This window comes from Vipera berus (assembly GCF_964194415.1).
Source record: "Vipera berus genome assembly, chromosome: Z".
Taxonomy (NCBI): domain Eukaryota; kingdom Metazoa; phylum Chordata; class Lepidosauria; order Squamata; family Viperidae; genus Vipera; species Vipera berus.
Window position 1 is genome coordinate 110,790,204 of NC_138205.1, and position 20,090 is coordinate 110,810,293.

General features: G+C 39.1%; 1 protein-coding gene across 1 annotated transcript; it reads left to right on the plus strand.

Moving 5' to 3' along the window:
- The first annotated feature begins 938 nt into the window (after window positions 1-938).
- GATAD1 (GATA zinc finger domain containing 1) lies at window positions 939-16,897 on the plus strand. Its single transcript, XM_081343532.1, has 5 exons — window positions 939-1,265; window positions 2,465-2,590; window positions 4,614-4,673; window positions 8,857-9,040; window positions 10,765-16,897. The coding sequence occupies exons 1-5, from the start codon at window positions 1,044-1,046 to the stop codon at window positions 10,953-10,955; spliced, it is 783 nt and encodes a 260-aa protein (XP_081199658.1). The 5' UTR covers window positions 939-1,043; the 3' UTR covers window positions 10,956-16,897.
- The last annotated feature ends 3,193 nt before the right edge of the window (window positions 16,898-20,090 follow it).

The following is a 20,090-nucleotide window of genomic DNA, read 5'->3' on the forward strand; positions in this document are numbered from 1 at the left end:
AGGTAAAGCAAGCCTTTATGGGGAGGGATTCAAGTGATTTTATAGGGTACACATACAAATGTTTGGAAACATCAAAAAGCAAATGATCTAAACAATAAAAGAGATTGATTACAGGTAGTCTTCAACTTACAATTCATTTAGTGACCATTCAAAGTTACAACACTGAAAAAAGTGACTTATGACTGTTGCAGCATCCCGTCATATGATCAAAATTCAGACAATTGGCAACTGATTCATGACAGTTGCAGTGTCCCATGGTCATGTGATCACCTTTTGCAACCTTACAAGCAGTCAATGGGGAAATCTGATTCACTTAACTGTGTTACTAATTTAAGAGCTGCAGTGACTCCCTTAACAATTGTGGCAAAAGAGGCCATAAAATGTGCAAAACTCACTTAAAAACTGTTAAATGTTGGGCTCAATTGTGGTTTTAAGTAGAGGACTACCTGTACATGTGAGACTGGAACAACAGAAAAAAAAAACATTGATTCTGCATAACATTCCAAGTGGCAAACGTATAGGTTTCCCATTTCCCAGTCTGGATTGTATCTTTTAGGCTTGCAAGTGTCATCAAGGACTTTCAGAATATGCTCTCTATTGTTTAGTTGCTGAAAAGGCAAGTTTTTGCACATGAAAAAATTGGCTTTGGCTGAAAACATGATTTCCTGAATTTCGAAAGGTGGCATGGATGCCATGCCAAAATGCTAATATAACCTTTATTAAAATTCCAGGTAGTACACCTGGTTGCCAACAAGCTTCCTCACGAACGGCTGGCCTGCCTCAGCTCTCCTGGGAGCCTCAACCAAAGCCGCCTTCCCTTCCCGGCTTTAACAGACCCCACAGGCTTCGCCCCCGCAGCCTCGACCGCGCAGCCTTGCTGGGCATCCAGCAGGGGGCGGGCTTCTCCGGCGTCGTCGTCCTGCTTTCCCTCCGTTTCCTCAGCAGCGCCGGCCTCTCGCCTTCGGTGCCGCTTCCGCGGCCGAGCCGTCGTGGCGGGTGGGCCGAGTGTCAGGAACCGAAGAAGCAAGCGGGCCGGCGCCAGGATGCCGCTGGGCCTGAAGCCGACGTGCAGCGTCTGCCGCACCACTTCCTCGTCCATGTGGAAGAAAGGCGGGCAGGGCGAGATCCTTTGCAACAACTGCACGGGCCGCTCAGGGCCGGCCGCCGCTGGGGCAGCCTCCTACGCCAGCACCTCCGCGGCCTCGCAGCACAGTAACGGCGGCGGAGGGGGCGGAGGCGCGGGGAATAGCGGCGGCGGGAAGCAGGTGAGGTGCTGAGGGAGCCGCCCTGAGACGGTCGGTTGCCGCGCGCGGTTTGCTTCCAGGCGGAGCTTCCTTGGGGCTGGTCGGTTGGTCCGACTCTGAGGTTGCGGGCCCCGACCTTCTCCCGCCGAACTGGAGCTCTCCAGCCGTTGGACTAACGATTTTCTCAATTCCCAAGCAGCGAGAAAACTATTTTTAAAAAAATACGTTAAAATATTCCTTCATTCCGGGTTGCCGTTATATCGTGCTAGTTTGCATTAGTGGTAACGTTTACATGCGGTTTGCCTTCTCCCGACGCTAAGACGGCAACAGAAACTACTGTAAATGCACACCGAAAAGATACAACTCATTTTTTAAAAGTATATAAATGACTAAACTTTGGAAAGTGTGCTCGAGGTTAGTCCAAAATATGATTGAAGAAATTGAGAAAAATGTATTGCATCTGCTGGGATTTTCAACTCAAAGGTTATATCTATCCAGTCAGAAATAAGTCCCATTAAGTTCACACGTGTACTAAATCTCAGTAATGGGGTTGAGGTATGCCAACTCGAATTAGCTTATCTGAGGTTTTTTTTTTACTAAATAACCACAATTGTTTGGCTTCATATACTAAGCCACACACAAGTAAATATACTCTTTCGACACTACCAACCTTGTGGAAACGCCTCCCTATAGATCATCCACTCCTTTGTTGATCTTTCAAAAACTCTGGAAAGTTAAGTTGTTTTAGAGAAACTTGTATTTTGGGATGTTCTTTTTTGTCTTGTGCTGGTATGTTACTACAAAGATTGTTAACTACTCTGGCTGTTAATGAACATTTTTTGTAGGTCACAGAGAATCTTTTGAAGGTAGTGAGATAATCATACGTTTAGATAGACAGACCTTCAAACAGTGAAATGCATGAGGTAGGGTATTGTGGGATATTTCTCAGAATGCAAGAAAGTGATTGGAAATGATTTCTGAGAATTGTTGAAGCCGCTGGCACTGTGACTTGTTTTCTTGTGAATCATTATAACCAATAAGGTAATATTTCTTCTTGAAATTACTGAGATGTGTTTTTAAGTAAAGTTTTGAACATAAACTTTGTACTCTCTTTTCTTCGTTTCTATATCTATCTGTCCACATATACACACACATATGCATGTATGTAAATGGAATTCAGACTAACACTTTCTAAATATTTCTTGTTTTGTATACCATAGAGTAAGCAAGAAATTCATAGAAGATCTGCTCGATTAAGGAACACAAAATATAAATCTGCTCCTGCTGCTGAGAAAAAGGTTTCCACTAAAGGAAAAGGGAGAAGGCATATTTTCAAATTAAAAAATGTAAGGTGATTGTGGACTTTTATTATTGTTAGGCATTTACTAATATCAGAAAGACTTAACGGTTTAAAAATGTATTGACATGTATCAACAGTTCTCTGCAGAAAATTAGTCAAAATTCTATTTTTATATATATAGTTATATACGTACAAGTTTAAAATACTGTGATATGTAGATATTAAAGTTTGATGGACGATCATTCATTGGTATACATATTGCCCCAAACTGTTATTATTTTCATGTACTGTTTATAAACCATTGTTTACAAATCACAGTTACCGTATATTCCGGCGTATGACAACTTTTTAACCCATGAAAATCATCTCAAAAGTTGGGGGGGTCGTCTTATACGCCCAGTCGTCTTATACGCCGGAAAACCAGCGAGCCCAGGAAGGCACGCCCTCCCCTCTCACTGTGGAGGAAGCAGGGCAGGCTGGCGTCTGGCGGGAGCGCTCCTTAGCAGCCGGGGAGTGCGCGCGTGTGCAGGACTGCCCTGCCGGCTCCCACCCGACGCTCTTCCCTCTTGAGGCAGCATCCCCGAGGACTCCTTAGGAGCCGGGGAGTGATGCTGCCTCAAGAGGGAAGAGCGTCGGGCGGGAGCCGGCAGGGCAGTCCTGCACACGCGCGCACTCCCCGGCTGCTAAGGAGTGCTCCTTAACAGCCGGGGAGCGCGCGCGTGCGCAGGACTGCCCTGCCGGCTCCCGCCAGACGCCAGCCTGCCCTGCTTCCTCCACAGTGAGAGGGGAAGGCGTGCCTTCCCAGGCTCGCTGATTTTCCGGCGTATAAGACGAAAAATCTTGAAAATCATCTCAAAAGTTGGGGGGTCGTCTTATATGCCCAGTCGTCTTATACGCCGGAAAATACGGTACTGGATTTACATGCTTGAAAATAGACCCAAGTTTATTGAGTGAATTCACTTATAGACAATTGTATTTCCTCTGTATTTCCATGGAAATGGTACCTTTTGAACTGGTCTACATAGAAATGAGATGACTTGGATGAATTAGGGATCAGTTAAGGAAAGGTTCTAGAACAGAACTCTAGCATTTATTGGCCTGATGCTCTTTCTGATGCTTACACGGAGTTCATAGCAGACAACTACTGATTGGGCCAGAAAGAGAAATATTTCCTGTTATCTATGATCGAACTCACAGCTTCCTAATTGTGAGGCCAGAACTCCACCTCTATGCTGCTGTTCAGTCGCCCCAACTTCACCCCAATGCAAGGAATTACAGAGTTGTTAAAAGACAAAAAATCTTAAGTTTTTACAATACTTTACAAAAAATGTTAAATTAGAAATTTAGTAATTTTTATAAAAGAAAGCTTTTTATGAGGAGCACATCCTTATCTTCATGGAATGAAATGTAGAATCTAGGCCAATCTCAACATGCCTAATATACTTGATACACTGTTTATAAGAGATTTGGTCTACTAATTCAAATGTCAAAAATATAGTAGGATGAAGTCATTCTCTCTCTCTCTCTCTCTCTCTCTCTCTCTCTCTCTCTCTCTCTCATCTATTTTGTATTCCAAATTTTATTTTATATTAATTCAGCTGCCATTTTTGTTTTATTTATTCTCTTGTTGCAACAGGCTAACAAAATCAAACTATTGCTCTATCTTTGGGAGCTAACATTTGTTTAATGTCACTTTCAAGCCTTGTTCTAACAGGTCCATCTTCTGTACAGCACAGTATATTTACATACTGCAAATGTCTAAAGATTATAATTTTATATCTGAACACATTAAGAGTAATATAAGCTGCATCCAAGTTCTTGAATTTACATACTCCAGTAATAGTCTGTTTTGTTATTTTATGTTCATTTATTGAAACAGATGCATGTAGCTGCTCTGCTGTAAACTAGTAAATGGTTTTCACACAATTGGAAATGCAGTTTCTGTAATGTTTGATTTGATTACAGGGTTATATTTTGAAATACTTCCTGGTAATACTAGCCAGCATGCGACTTTAGGTGCATTTTTGTCATAGTTTTGTTCAGTTCAGTTATAAACTTTTTTCTTTTAGCCCATCAAAGCTCCAGAATCTGTAGCCACAATCATTACAGCAGAATCTATCTTCCATAAGGTATGATTTTAAAAAAAGATTGCATTTATCTACACATATGTACTACTGAATGCATCCATAATCCATTTCTGAGTAGAGTTATAGGGTTGCACTTTTAGTCTTGGAAATGTTGTTACTGTTAAGTAAATACACTGCTAAAGGTCAAGAATATTAAAGCAAAATAAGATAAGATAACCTTTATTGTCATTTTTTTACTGTGGGCACAACGGCACACATCAAAAATGAAATTTAGTTGCCTGCTCTCAAAGTGAAACACACATGACATGACATGTTTTTTAAAAATCAAGGAAAACCATTTATATATTGGTGGAAGAACTTAAGTTTATCTAGGTGCTTAAATGATTTAGGAATTTTATAATCACTTGGGAAAATGGTCAGAATATATTTTAAAAACTATGAAAAACATAAATAGGATTTGAAATCTAAGCCTGTGAGTGCAAGTCTTGATTTAATAGGGCTTTTCTGGCTCTTTCCAGCTGCAGGTTAACGAATCTCCCAAAAAGGTTGTGTTGTAGTTACATGTTTCTTCTAAAATTGTCTAAAAGAATATTTATATATATTTTTAACATTCTAAAATTAAAAGATGTTTAAAGTAGTTGCACAAAGAGGTTTTAATTTGCATGAGTGAAAATTCAAGCAAACATGACATTTGCAAGAGCTAAGATGTCTTCCACCTATTCAAGGATCCAAATATATAAGAATTCTTACAGTAAATACATTATTGAATAATTATATTCCATGTTTGAAATATGATTCAAGTGTATTTATGTTCCTATAACTGAATAATGAATTCATAGTTTATAATATAGTGAGTTTATATTTTGGTAGTATAGTATTACTGAACTCTGTGAGTATCCACATATTACAATATTTTGAATAAAGTGGTTGGAAAATTCATGGGGTGAGCTATAATATGAATTGAGAACTTCCAGGACTGTGTATTTCTAAAGTGCAATATGTATTTCTAAAGTGCAATATTTATTTCTTTAAGAATAAAGAAATACGCCCCCCCCCAAAAAAATCTTACTATGCTCGGGCTTAAGACTTGGATGTCGTCTTGCGGGTGGGAGGCATGATATTTTCTCCCAAAATCTAATTGGCTTTAATCTAAAAAGTCCCATGTAGAGGTAGTTACTTTTGTTCCTCTCTCCCCTTTACACGCACGCTTTTAGGTCCTTCACAAATGCTTTGATCAACAGTTTGCACGTTGCTTTGAAATGGCTATACTGCACAGGTGTGGGAAAGGTGCAATAAATTTATTAAGGCAAAATACCCAAGGGGACTTCTTTCTCTGATAGCAGTTAAAGGACTATCTTAGGATCTTTTAGTGATTCTAAATGTACAAGCATACAATTCTAATGAATTAACTTTTATTAAAATACAACATTTCATACTTAAAGTTTCACTCTTAAATATTTGTCCATTCACTCATGTGACTCCCACAATTAGAGCTGATCAAACATTTAGTCCAGTAACATGGGGATATCCTGGACAGAAGGACTCCAATGTTGTTTTTTTTTTGATCTTTTGTTCTCATGGTTGATGAGCTAAATTGCTTTGCACAATTATTTATAACCTGCCCCTTAAGTGTTTATTTTTCCACCCCATAACTAAATAAATGTGGAATGCTGGAACATAAAAAGTGTGAACATAAGAGCTTAAAACAGGAAAAAAGAAATGAATGAATTACACATTATCTTAGGGATCAGTAAATTGAAAGGGACTGAAATTGAATACTTTAATATATAGGATAAAAAGCCCCAAAGGGATTACCTTACTTTCATAATTAGGAAGGATATAGCAAAGATGATATTTGGAGACCAAATAATATTAATTAGAATTTGTGATTTAGCTTTTAATATGGCAGTTATTAAGCTTATGCTCCAATCACTGATAATAGATAAAAGTGGACTTTTCTGGTCAAGTTAATGTGATCATAAATGTATTCATTTGTTTCCATTACATTTTCCCATTCATCCATCGATCCAAAAAAACATTGCATTTCTGTCAAAGTATTAGCAAAAAGTCTACAAAGGGTTTTCGGAATTTTATAGAGATATTTCTTATTTTAATCCTGATAAAATAATTCAGCTTTGTTCTTTTTCTTTTCAAGCCTTTAGAATCCCGTTTTTTAAAATGAAATAAAAAAATTCCAATGATAAATCCTTGCCCTGATCATTTTTCATCTCTCGGCTCATCATTTGTTTTTCCTTTCTGTAACCATCTTTGTTTTATAAGCCACAATTTATTTATTTTCCAATATTTGCCCATTGATTGGAATTTGTTTCATCTCTTTGTCATGCTGGTCTATAATTTATATTTATGATAGTAATAAAGATTTATTTTGTTCTTTTATGTTCATTTTTCCATCTTTTGTTTCTTTTATAGAGTCCTCAAAATTGCATTATTAGGTGAAGAAATTATTATTGTCAATTTAATTATAAGTTCATCTCCAAATTCTTCAAAAATTCTTTAAAATTATACTTCCATTTGTCATTTTATAAATTTCACTCTTCCTCTTTATTTAAGGATAAAAGGCAGCACTTTCTCTCACCTTTATTTCTTTTTTCCTGCCTGGAACTTTAGTCCCCTCTACTGTCCCATTTCTGTAATCGCAACATCTCAAATGTCTGTTTCTTTATTCTCAAATTTCAACCAACCATCTCTTTCTTAATAGACTAAATAATTTATATTCCTACAAATATGTTTTTATTTTGTTTTCAAAAATCCTTATAGTCCAAGTTCATTTTGTTTCTTAATTTGTTTTAAACCTTCTTCAATTATCATTTAACTTTATCCATTTATTTTGTTTTTCAAAAATTTTAAAATTATAAAACCAAGGTTAGGAAGTGAAGTCAAGGACCCACTGTTCTTAAAGGCTCTGCTGTCTTGAGAATTTGATAGCTTTCTTCATCTCCTGTTGCTTAGATCTGCAGGCTAACTAACTGCTGTCTTGCAGTCTCCTTGTGTTGTGAGCATAAGTGGGAGATGTCTCACTTTTTCCTTGTCCAGAGAGATTCTGTTGGTCCAGCTTTGTCAGTTCATCAGCCATGTCATAACCTTTTCTCCCTCTGCCTCATTGAGTCGCCTGGAGATCTTTAGAATATCTCATCCTCACAAAAAAATTACACATAATATATGAAGCCACTGCTTGTAAGGACCATTATGAAACAGGTTCCTCCTGGCAAAAGAGGGAGATAAGACTGCACCTTAGTTTTTTCAACCTATATATTGAATCTATATTGGGGAAACAGGGTTGAAGAAAATTTCTGTGATTTTAAAAATGGAAGAAGCATTAATAGTTTATAGAATGATGACACTATTTTGATACACATACTCTAGTAATAAAAGTAAAGGAGCACAGTGAAAAACAAACTACATTTATAAAGACAATCAAACTAATAAGTATAGCAACTAACTTTATACTTTCTTTTTACATTGACTGTTATCAATAAAGGAAGCAGTCAAGAAATATGCCACATTTAGTAAGGCAACGAGAGGCTTAGAGACATATCCAGTGTCTATATCTAAAAATATTATATTCCCTCTATAATACTTCATGGAAACTTGAAGTTGAAGCTTGACATCTGAAGAATCAAGATAGGCAGATCCTTTTGAAATTTAATTTTGGAGGAAATTCTTTAGAACAGAGTGATAACCATGAAAACAAATAGATACATCATGGAATAAACCAGAATTCTTTTAAGGCAAAAATGACTATGCTCAAATTACTGAATTTTGGCCACATTGTTTGAAGACCATAACTCGGAAAGGTGGACAGAATGAGAGAACTAGCACTGAGGTGGATGGACTCACTTATTGCCACAATGGTTGCATCATTGGAAGACTGAAGGGTTGAATGGTGACAGATCATCCTGGAGAAGATCTGACTGTATAGTTGCTGGAAATTGATCTAACCTGATGACACATAATCAAATATGCTGTTCTTTCTGTCAGATGAGATGCAATTGCTGTTTTTATCAAACTACAATTTATCTCTTAAAGACTAATATCAATTCTTTTTGGAAGGCACTAAATATTTCCTATATTTAGGCAATTTTGTGTTAGAGAAGATGCTACAAACTTTTTGTAGATAAAAGGCAGTTTGTATAAATTAACAGAATCTATCAGTTGCAGTTAAGCTTTCTCATTTTACATTTTTAACAATCTGTATCTTTTCTAGGGAATATACTATCAAATTGGAGATGTTGTTTCAGTGATTGATGAGCAAGATGGTAAAACATACTATGCTCAGATTAGAGGTTTTATTCAAGACCAATACTGTGAAAAAAGTGCAGCTTTAACATGGCTCATTCCTACTACAGCAAGCCCAAAAGACTATTTTGATCCTGCAACTTACATAATAGGTAAGTTCCAAGGACTAAAATATTACGTCTGGCTTGTCCTGTGGATAATTGTACAGCTTCAAAGTTAATTTGTTTTTCTCCCCTAGAAAAGCATAATCAGGCCTATCTTTTTAGAGAAGATATGTTTGCATTAGAACAATATCATTTATTTGACAGTAGCCTCTTCTGTTCAATGTTTCTATGTGCTAAGGCAAAAATGCTACTAAACAGGATCAGTTTATACATACTTTTCAGCAGCGTATGTCAACCTTTCATTATCTCTTAGCTTTCCAGATATATGGAATTCAATTCCTAAAATTTCCCAACCAGTAGAGCAACTAAGAATACTCGACATTGGTCTACAGATCTGGAAGAACAGGAAAGACTAGCTTTCCACCAATCAGCCTTATAAATCTCAAGCCAAAGGAATCTGGAAAAATAAGGCACCAAAATATAACAAGTTGAATACATAGTCTTTGCCTTGTTTTAGCATCATCTGGAATAATCATGCAGAAAATAGGGTTATAGCTCTATGAATATGTCTATTTGCTTTATTTATTAAATTATTATTTTTTAAAATCTACTATGATTGGCCACTCCCACAGTCTGTTCAACTTAACAAAATCCAAATAGATACTTAAACACATAAAATATGACAGTCAGATTAAAAACAACTGTAAAAATCAAAACACAGTGGGGTCCATACAAATACATTAGCCCCAGGCCTGGAAACAAAGCAAGATCTATAAGTTTCCAAATTCCAAGAGAGGAAGCACCATATGTATTTCTGGGGGAATGCTGCTGCAGAGGGTCGGGGTAGTGACCAAGAAGGCTTGTTTCCTCATTACCAGAAGATTACAATGTTTAATTGAGGGATCCTAGAGTACGAGCACAGCCATTCTGCCCAAACATAGAATATTCCTCTACCTATGATGGCAATTGGGACCAGAATTTTATTAAGTCATGATATCTAAGTAAAATCCCCACATGACTGGACCCAATTTTACAACTATTTTATGGTATTCATTAAGTGAATCATGGGGCTGTAAGTCTGAAATATGCAGTCATTGAGCGAATCATATAGTCCCAAGTCCAAAGCCATTCTCTCAAATCAGCAGGTTTTTGTCAGAAACTGGGGGGGGGAGGAAACTGGTAAAAAAAAAACCTTCACAAATCAGTCGTGACTATAGCAGCTCAACATTTTATAATTGTTACAAGAGCTTTATAAAGCACCCTTTCTGAGGCTGTCTTTAACTCCAAAGGGTCACTAAACAATCAGTCGTGAAGACTACCTGTACTGGACAAGCAGAAAGGATTAGAGATGGGCAGTCCCTCAGATAACCAGGACTTAACTATAAAGGACATAATAGGTAACACCAAGCACCTTGAAATGCACCCAGAAGTCAGGTGGTAACCAATGCAGCTTCTGTAGCAGTAATGACACAAAGTTAACAAAGTTGTTACTGCTCATGCAACTGAACAGCTGTAGCTTGCAGGTGGAAGTACAAGAGCCCCACTGTAGAGTACATTGCAATAGGTGTTAAGGGACTACCTGAAGCACTTCCTGTGGCAGGGAAAGGTGCAACTGGCACACAAAATGAACCTGTGTAAGGGCCCTCCAGGCCATAGCTGCCACCTGCTCATTGAGCAATAGCTGTATATCCAAGAGGACCCCAAGATTCTTCTGTGGTTTTTGATTTAGGTATATGTATTACAACACTGGAAAATAAATACTTTTTTTTTAGGACCAGAAGAAGATCTTCCAAGAAAAATAGAGTACTTAGAATTTGTCTGCCATGCACCTTCAGAATATTTCAAATCTCGATCAACTCCTTTTCCTACGATTCCTACTCGGCCAGAAAAAGGTTATATCTGGACTCATGTTGGACCTACTCCAGCAATTTCAATCAAGGAAACTGTTAGTAGCAGCTTGTAGTATCTCTTCAGAAAATGCTTTTATTTATATTTTAGATTACCATCTGATTTCTATTTATTGTTTAAATCTCTGCCTTTGTTGATTTTTCATTTTTGAAGCTGTGTTTTCTTTCTCAGAAAAAAATATGATTTCATCTGTGCTCTTACATTAAGATACTGTGTACAGTAATTTGTATTTAATTTGATCATGGGGCAGAGGGATGGAGACATGTATTCATTAAAAAAGTGAGCTGAAATTACAGGAAAATGGAGGAACATTTTATCTGATACAGATATGTCAGAACACTATTTAAAATGTTTAATTGAAAAACATGGAGAAAAAATGATATTTCTACTGTTGCATATATTCTGTGTTACCCTTATCTGAGAAAAATGTTTACAAAGTCTCCCTTACATAAAATCCATGGTGATTTTAAGATAAAATTAAGGTTTAGGTGTAAAACAGTTTTGGTGGAAAATCATCTGTTCCAGCATGATGCCATTATAATGGGCACTTTATTTGGTAATGGCTTATGCCAGAATTTTAATGTGAATTATTGAACCAACTTTTTATTCTTGTGATGTCTTAAACAGGGGTCCCCAACCTCCTGTCTGTTCAGAACCAGGTTGTGGAAGTGGTGGGCCAGCACACGTATGAAACTGCATTTGTGAAATTGGTGTGTGCGCGCGTGTGAAGCCATCCCCCCAAGCCAGAAAGATTGGGCACTGCTATATTAAAGGATATCATATTGGTTCATTCCAAGGGTAATCTAGAGGCTTCGGGCAATGTAATTTCCTACTTCTTTATCTTAAATCTTTGTGGCTAATAGAAATGAATAGGTGGAAGATGGAGTGGTAAAATTGTTGTTAAAATAAGGATAAGTGCTAATTATCTTTTAAGAGACAGCTGATGATGTTCTATCTGCATCCAGAGCATTATTTTAAGTTCTATCAAGTTACAGTTATTTGTCTTACTGTAGTTCAGAAATGGAGATGGTTTGTTAAACTTGGATAATATAGAAACATGATGCAAATATTCTAAATCATAGAGTTTTGTCTCAGTATGTTGTATGTAGCCATTTAATTGTAGATAAACATGTAGAAACCATGTTTAAATTGTGGCTTAATGCGAGTCCCATTCCATCTCATATCCATTTTTATTAGATACCAGGTTTAATTTTAACATCAAAATTGATTATGCTACTGCTCATAATCAATTTTTAAGAAATCCAGATCTATTTTTTTTGTATCATCACATAAAACAATAAATGAATTGTATTCACATCTAGACTCTAATAGAAGTAGGATGAATACACTAGAGAATTAGTAAAAATGGAGCTTCTGGTAAAAAGTATTTCTGATGTTTTGGAAATGCTGCATAAATCAGTTCTATCGTTCTATAAATTCTATTAGATTCTAGGTATCATAGACTTGTTTTGCATTAACTTCAATTTATTAAGACTTGTTTAGGTATAGATACACGTTTAGCTGTATTGTCTTGGACAATGTTCAGTTACCAGTAACTGCAACAATGCCCACATTTACAACTTTCACAGTATCTCTCACAGTTCATCATCACTATCAGTTAATAAGCATTGTCCTGTGCCTGACTTTTTTTCAAACAAGTGATCTTTCCCAGGGTTACTTTCCTTTGCAGCAGTATGTCTAAAAAGGGCTAACCAAGTTAGCAAGCTCAGCTCTGTGACCTTAATTAGAATTCTCTAGCTTGTGCTGCTGACAATGACAAGGTTAATCAGTTTCATACGAAAGGTTTTTGTTTGCCTCCTAAGCAGCTTGCTAGGCCAATAGCTAGTACTAACACATTCCTTTCCATGTGTACTCCCCATTGTGTGCCTGATTATTCTTTTGTAAGCCCTTCCTCTCCAGTGAATGTAAACACAAACATCAATTCTCCTCTAGCTAATTATCCCAATCCCAGGGAAAACATTCCAAAAGGTGGAGAGTTGGGTGGGAAAGAGCTATAAATTTGCCCCATTACTTGGCTTCTGTTTGAGTGTGAAAACCTTTCCTGTTGTTTGGGCTCAGCTGGCGATTTGGGGTTGTTCCCTGATGCAGCAAAAACAGAGCAAAAGGAAAATCACAAGCCCAATCATGGTCCTATACTTTTCAATTAGCAAGCACATTGCTTAATGACTGAGTGGCTAGAACAAATTTCATTCGCCAAATGAGGACTTGACAACATGACTACTAGCAATGTCATGACAAAGTAGGAACAACAATGTATTAGAACATGGGTGTGAAACTCAGTTGGGTCTTGTGATGTATCGTAATGTATCATAATTTTTCTCTGCCTTTGTGGAGCCAGGGTGAGCGTGGCCTGCATGTGTTGCATCTAGCTTGCGGGCCGCCAGTTTGACACTCCTGCATTAGAATATTTGCAAGAAATACCATTTACCTGCAAGCAAAAATTGGAGAGATCACAAAACAGACTAAAGCAGTAGTTTTCAACATTTTCTTTGCTACAGACCCCCTTTAAATACTTTTTGTGGCCACGGACTATTCCATGAATCACCAAGACTTAAGTAAGATTTAAATCAGCATTTTTTCAAGCCTTCGCAGACCCCCTCTGATGACATTGCAGTCCCCCAGGGGCCTGCAGACCACTGATTGAGAACCACTGGAATAAAGAATAGAAAATGAATCTACAGTGCTCTGGGAATATAGAATTCAAACAGACAGGCACTTGCCACATAACACCCAAACTTAACAGTTGTTGATAAGAAAAAAAAAGTCTTAAGTAGTGAACTGTCAGTATCTGGTGATAGCAGAATAGAAGAGAAAGAACGAGAAAATCCACAAAAATACAATCCTACAAATAGAATGACTGGCAAAGAAAGTAAAGATAGCACCAGTACTAATAGATGCCTTTAATGCAATCCCAAAACATCTGGAGCACCACTTGAATGTATTGGACATTGACAAAATCACCAGTCAGTTGCAAAGACAGCTTTATTTGGACCAGCTTGTATGATGCAATGATGCCTTTAACACCATTAATGCAGATATGCTCAAAAATTCTGTTTTCTTTATAGAAAAAGAACTAATTGAAGATGATAAACCCGTTTCTACCCATTGATTCCATTTTTTTCATAGTGGAATGAAAATGGAATACTGAAGTTAAAATAAGACTGCATTCAGCAATGTCTCTGATTTAGTATTAAGTTATGTTTATAGCTCTAGTATTTTCTAAGATCTTGGTTAGTGTCGCAGTTCTAACAATCAAGCCTGCATAAAATAGAATGCAGTATAAACAAAAGCCAGTAGATCCATGTTTGGCAGCAACATCCAACTTTCAGTGGAGGTCCAGGGAGATTCATTCCAAATTATTCATATACAGTATCAATACATGCATATTTGGCATCTCACACTTTTCAGGCATATCAACCAAGTCTAGTATAAGATTCACTTCATCTATTGGACTATAGTGATTTAAATAAGCCTAATCAAATTTCTCAGCTTTGCTAAAAAACTTTATCTCTACAGAAATAGAGCACAACAATGATGAAAACTGTAAACTTGAATGCATTTGAGTCAATATAAAAGGTGAAAAAAATTACATTGCCATAGGTGTATACTATAGGCTGCCCAACCAAGCAGAGGAAATAGATGAACTTTTTTGCTAGTAAGCTAACTAAGGTATGTAGGAAGCACATTACAATAGTAATGGGGGACTTTAATTACCCTGATAACAACTGGGAGACAAACTCTGCACCAAGTGGAAGATTGTCAGATTCCTGACAAACCTAGCAGACAACTTTCTCTCCCAAAAAGTAGAGAAGGTAACTGGGGGATTAGCCATATTGGATTTAATTCTCACTAATAGAGATGAAATGATTGAAAGTGTCGAAGCCACAGGAACCTTGTGGGGGAAGTGATCATGCAATATTGGAATTCAACATTCTGGAAGCACAAACACACAGCCAGACTAGAATCTTGGACTTTAAAAGAGCTAATTTCAATAAACTTAGACCATGGGAAGAATTCCATGGATGAGAATCCTAAAGGGGAAAACAACTCAAGAAGCTTGGGAAATTTTGAAAAGTGAGATAATAAAGGCCCAGTCTAGCACAATACCAACAAAGAAGAAAAGCAACAGCTCTGAAAAGAAACCAGTATGGCTGCATAAAGAACTCTGATAAATTGAAAGATAAAAAGGACAAGTATAAGAAGTGGAAAGGGGCACATAACTAAGTCAGAATATCAGCAAATAGCCCGTGCCTGCAAAGATGAAGTGAGGGGAAGCTAAGGCTCAAAATGAACTAAGGCTTGCGACCAAAGTCAAAAATAACAAAAAATGCTTCTTTCAACATATAAACAAGAAAAAGGTTAAGGAAATGATTGCTCCATTAGTGGGGGGGAAATGGGAAGGTGACAAAGCAACAGGGAGAAAGCAGAACTATTTAACTCGTTTTTTGCATCTGTCTTTACACAAAGGGAAAAAACAGTCCAACCTACCAAAACCAGTGCCATAAAAAACAGAATAGAAATGCAAGTTAAGATAGGGTACAAAATGGTAAGTGAGCACCTGTCCAGCCTAGATGAGTTCAAATCACCAGGACCAGATGGATTACACCCCAAAGTTCTCAAGGAACTGGCAGACGTGATCTCAGGACCACTGAACTATATTTTTCAAAGATCCTGGAGCACTAGGCAACTACCAGAGGACTGAAAGAGAGCTGATGTAGTTCCCATCTTCAAAAAAGGGAAAAAAATAGATCCAGGAAACTACAGACCTATCAGCCTGACCTCAATACCTGGGAAGATTCTGGAAAAGATAAACAACAAATCAGCAAACACCTTGATGCAAACAGTCATCACTAAAAGTCAACATGGGTTTGTCAAGAACAGATCATGCCAGACAAATCTTATTGCATTCTTTGATCAGATGACAAAATTAGTGGACCAGAGGAATGCTGTGGATATAATTTACTTGGACTTCAGTAAATAGACCACAACCTACTACTTGAAAAGATAGTTCTGGGCCCAGTGCTCTTCAACATCTTCATCAACAATTTGGATAAGGGGATAGATGGGGAACTCATCAAATTTGCAGATGGCACCAAGCTGGCAGGAATAGCCAATACTCCAGAAGATGGGCTTAAAATACAGGAGGATCTGGACAGACTCGAACACTGGGCGCTATCTAACAATGAAATTCAATGGTGAAAAAAGTAAGGTTCTACATTTAGGCAGGAAAAATCAAATGCACAGGTATAGTATAGGTGGTACCTTGTTCAATAGTAGTAACTGTGAGAGGGATCTCGGAGTCCTAGTGGACAATCATTCAATATGAGACAGCAGTTTGCTGCAGCTGCCAAAAAAGTCAACACAGTGCTAGGCTGCATTAACAGAGGGATAGAATCAAGATCACGTGAAGTTGGAGGTCCAGCCGATCCGAATCCGACCGGTTGCGACTAAGAACCCACATTAGGTCTTATCTCGCAGCGATGAGGGCGGCGAGGTCTAATTACTTCTCTGTCCTCATCGCGTCCGCAGATAATCGCCTGGCCGCCCTGTTTAGGGTGACCCGCTCCCTCCTTAATCAGAAGGTGAGGGAGGAACCCTTGCAGGGTCGTGCCGAGGAGTTTAGTCAACATCTGTTGGATAAAATCGCTCGGATTCGGACCGGTCTGGACTCCAACTGGGCAGTCTGACGATCAGGACACGGGTGGTCTTGTCGATGTTATCTGGGAGGAGTTTGATTCTGTGACCCCTGAGGAAGTGGACAGGATTATGGGGAGGCTGAGCTCCACCACATGTTTATTGGACCCGTGCCCTTCCTGGCTGGTCTATGCAGCTCGGGAGGGGACACGAGGCTGGTTCCAGGCGGTTATATCTGCTTCTTTGAGTGAGGGTAATTTCCCCGCCGTCTTGAAGGAGGCGGTGGTGAGACCTCTCCTCAAGAAGCCTGCCTTGGACCTAGCTGTGTTAAATAACTTTCGTCCGGTCTCCAACCTTCGCTTTCTTGCGAAGGTTGTTGAGAGTGTGGTGGCGCATCAGCTCCCTCTGGTCCTGGATGAAGCGGATTATCTAGACCCGTGCCAATCGGGTTTCAGGCCCAGGTACAGCACGGAGACGGCATTGGTCGCTCTGGTGAATGATCTCTGGAGGGCCTGGGACGGGATATTCCTCTGTCCTAGTCCTATTAGACCTCTCAGCGGCTTTCGATACCATCGACCATGGTATACTGCTGCGGCATCTCAGGGGATTGGGAGTGGGAGGCACAGTTCTTCGGTGGTTCTCCTATCTCCTGGGACGTTCGCAGTCGGTGTTGGCAGGAGGGCAGAGGTCGACCCCAAGGTCTCTCGTTTGTGGAGTTCCTCAGGGGTCGGTTCTCTCGCCTCTCCTGTTCAACATCTACATGAAACCGCTGGGTGAGATCATTCATGGTTTTGGAATTGGGTATCATCAGTACGCTGATGATACCCAGCTTTTCATTTCGACCCCAAACCACCCCAGTGATGCCCTCGACGTGATGTCCCGCTGCCTGGAGGCGGTTCGGGTCTGGATGGGGAGGAACAGACTTCAGCTCAACCCTGACAAGATTGAGTGGCTGTGCATTCCGGCATCCCGGGATATTCAGAATATTCCACCTCTCTCTATGGGGGGTGTTTTTACCCCCCCCGTAGATAGGGCTCGCAACTTGGGAGTCCTCCTAGATTCGCGGCTCACTCTGGAAGATCATATAGTAGCTGTGACTAGGGGGGCTTTCGCCCAGGTTCGCCTGGTGCGCCAGTTGCGGCCCTATCTAGACCGGGATGCCCTGTGTACGGTCACTCATGCGCTCGTGACCTCTCGTCTGGACTACTGCAATGCTCTCTACATGGGGCTTCCCTTGAAGACCACTCGGAGGCTCCAGCTGGTACAGAATGCAGCCGCGAGAGTTGTCTTGGGGGTCTCCCGGTACTCCCATGTTACACCTTTGCTCCGCGAGCTGCATTGGTTACCAGTTGTCTTCCGGGTGAGATTCAAGGTCTTTAAGGCCCTACATGGCATGGGTCCGGAGTACCTCAGGGACCACCTGCTGCCGGCGTCAACTTCCCTTCGCCCTGTGCGTTCCCACAGAGGGCCTCCTCAGGGTGCCTCCAGTCAGAGGTCGGCTGGTGGCTCCCAGGGGGAGGGCCTTCTCTGTGGGCGCTCCGGCTTTATGGAATCAGCTGCCGGTCGAGCTCCAGATGGCACCTGACCTTCGCTCCTTCCGACGCGGTCTGAAGACCCATCTATTTGAACAAGCCGGCCTGGCCTGATGGGGGATATGCTGGGGTTTTAATGGGGATTTTTATATTGTTATTGATTGTTTTAGCTGGGCTACTATTTAATTCTTTTTTAATTTTTGTATTTTGTATTTTTTATATGTGCCCTGTTCACCGCCCTGAGTCCTTCGGGAGAAGGGCGGTATACAAATATAATAAAATAAATAAAATAAAATAAATAAATAAGTACTAATACCACTTTACAATGCCTTGGTAAGGCCACACCTGGAATACTGCATCCAGTTTTGGTCACCACGATGTAAAAAAGATGTTGAGACTCTAGAAAGGGTACAGAGAAGGGCAACATTGGGGGACTGGGGGCTAAAACATATAAGAACGGTTGCTGGAATTGGGTATGTGTAGTTTAACGAAGAAAAGGGTGAAGGGTGACATGATAGCAGTGTTCCAATATCTCAGGGGCTGCCACAAAGAAGAGGGAGACAAGCTATTCTCCAAAGCACCTGAAAGCAGGACAAGAAGCAACTGATGGAAACTAGTCAAGGAGAGAAGCAACCTAGAACTAAGGAGAAACTTCCTGACAGTTAGAACAATTAACCAGTGGAACAACCTGCCTCCAGAAGTGGTGAATGCTCCAACACTAGAAGTTTTTAAGAGGAGACTGGACAGCCATTTGCCTGAAATGGTATAGGGTTTCCTGCCTGAGCAGGGAGTTGGACTAGATGACCTCCAAGGTCCCTTCCAACTTACTACTATTATTATTAAATATTGAGTAACATGGAAGTTTGCATTTGGTGCAATATGCAAGTACTGCTGAGTGTGAATTGATACCCCAACAATGTCCCACTGCTCCCCTGTATACTTATGAAATTATAAATGCTGGTATTAATCTACATTAGTAGCAGTTGCTGAAACATTGTATCACAAGAACTTAAATTCACATGGTAAGTAACACTTTCACAGGAGCAGATTTCAATACCTATTTGTTGTCATTCAGCAATTGCCCAGATTTTTGTTGCTTAACCAGGACAGTTCTAATATTGAGACTCTTTGACAGATAAATTCATCTGATAAAATAGTATTGTAATCTGGCATCAGAAGAAATCTTGGCATTTTAACTGGCATGTTTGATTTGATGAAAACATTTGAAAAATACTGACCCTATCTTTTAACAATCTTGTTTTTCTCTTCAGCTTTTTCAACATATTAGCTTTAAGCTTTTATGTGTTTAATATCTGCATTACTATAAACAAATTTGGTGCAGTATAAACTTTTTAAAATTTTTTAAAATGTACATAAACATTTTAAAAATAAAAATTAACAATTTTTTTGGTTAACAATGTACAGTAATTGAGTGATCTTCATATTTTACCAACCCAAGATCCAACTTCTCTATATTTAAGGTGTGATACCTACTTTTAAAAAAGGAAGAGTAGAATTGGTTCTCCATTGCGTTGCTAAAAGGTACATTATGTGCAACTAAAGTAAACCATTTTTTGAGCAAATCACATTTGTTTTTAACTACTGTTCAGTAAAACTTAAAATGCTAGCAGGCATAAACTTGTCTTGATTCTTATTTTAGTCAGAATGTTTTGAGGTTATTACAGGTAATCTTCAATCAATTGGAACTGGGAACTCCATTGTTACATGACATGATAATTAAGAATGACATGACCAGATTATTTAGTAATGGCAATTTCAACAGCTCCAATTGCTGTTTTAAATGAGGACCGCATAATTGCGACTTCTGACCACCTGCCAGATTTCCAATTGACTTTGCTTGTGAAAAACTGGCAAAATACATCAGAAATTCAATCATATGACCATGACTCAATGTGATGTAATCAGGATCCCGGTGCAAATATCCAGATCCTGTGATGACTGGAGCTCTGAGGACTCATCAGAAATCCCCCTTGAAATTTTAA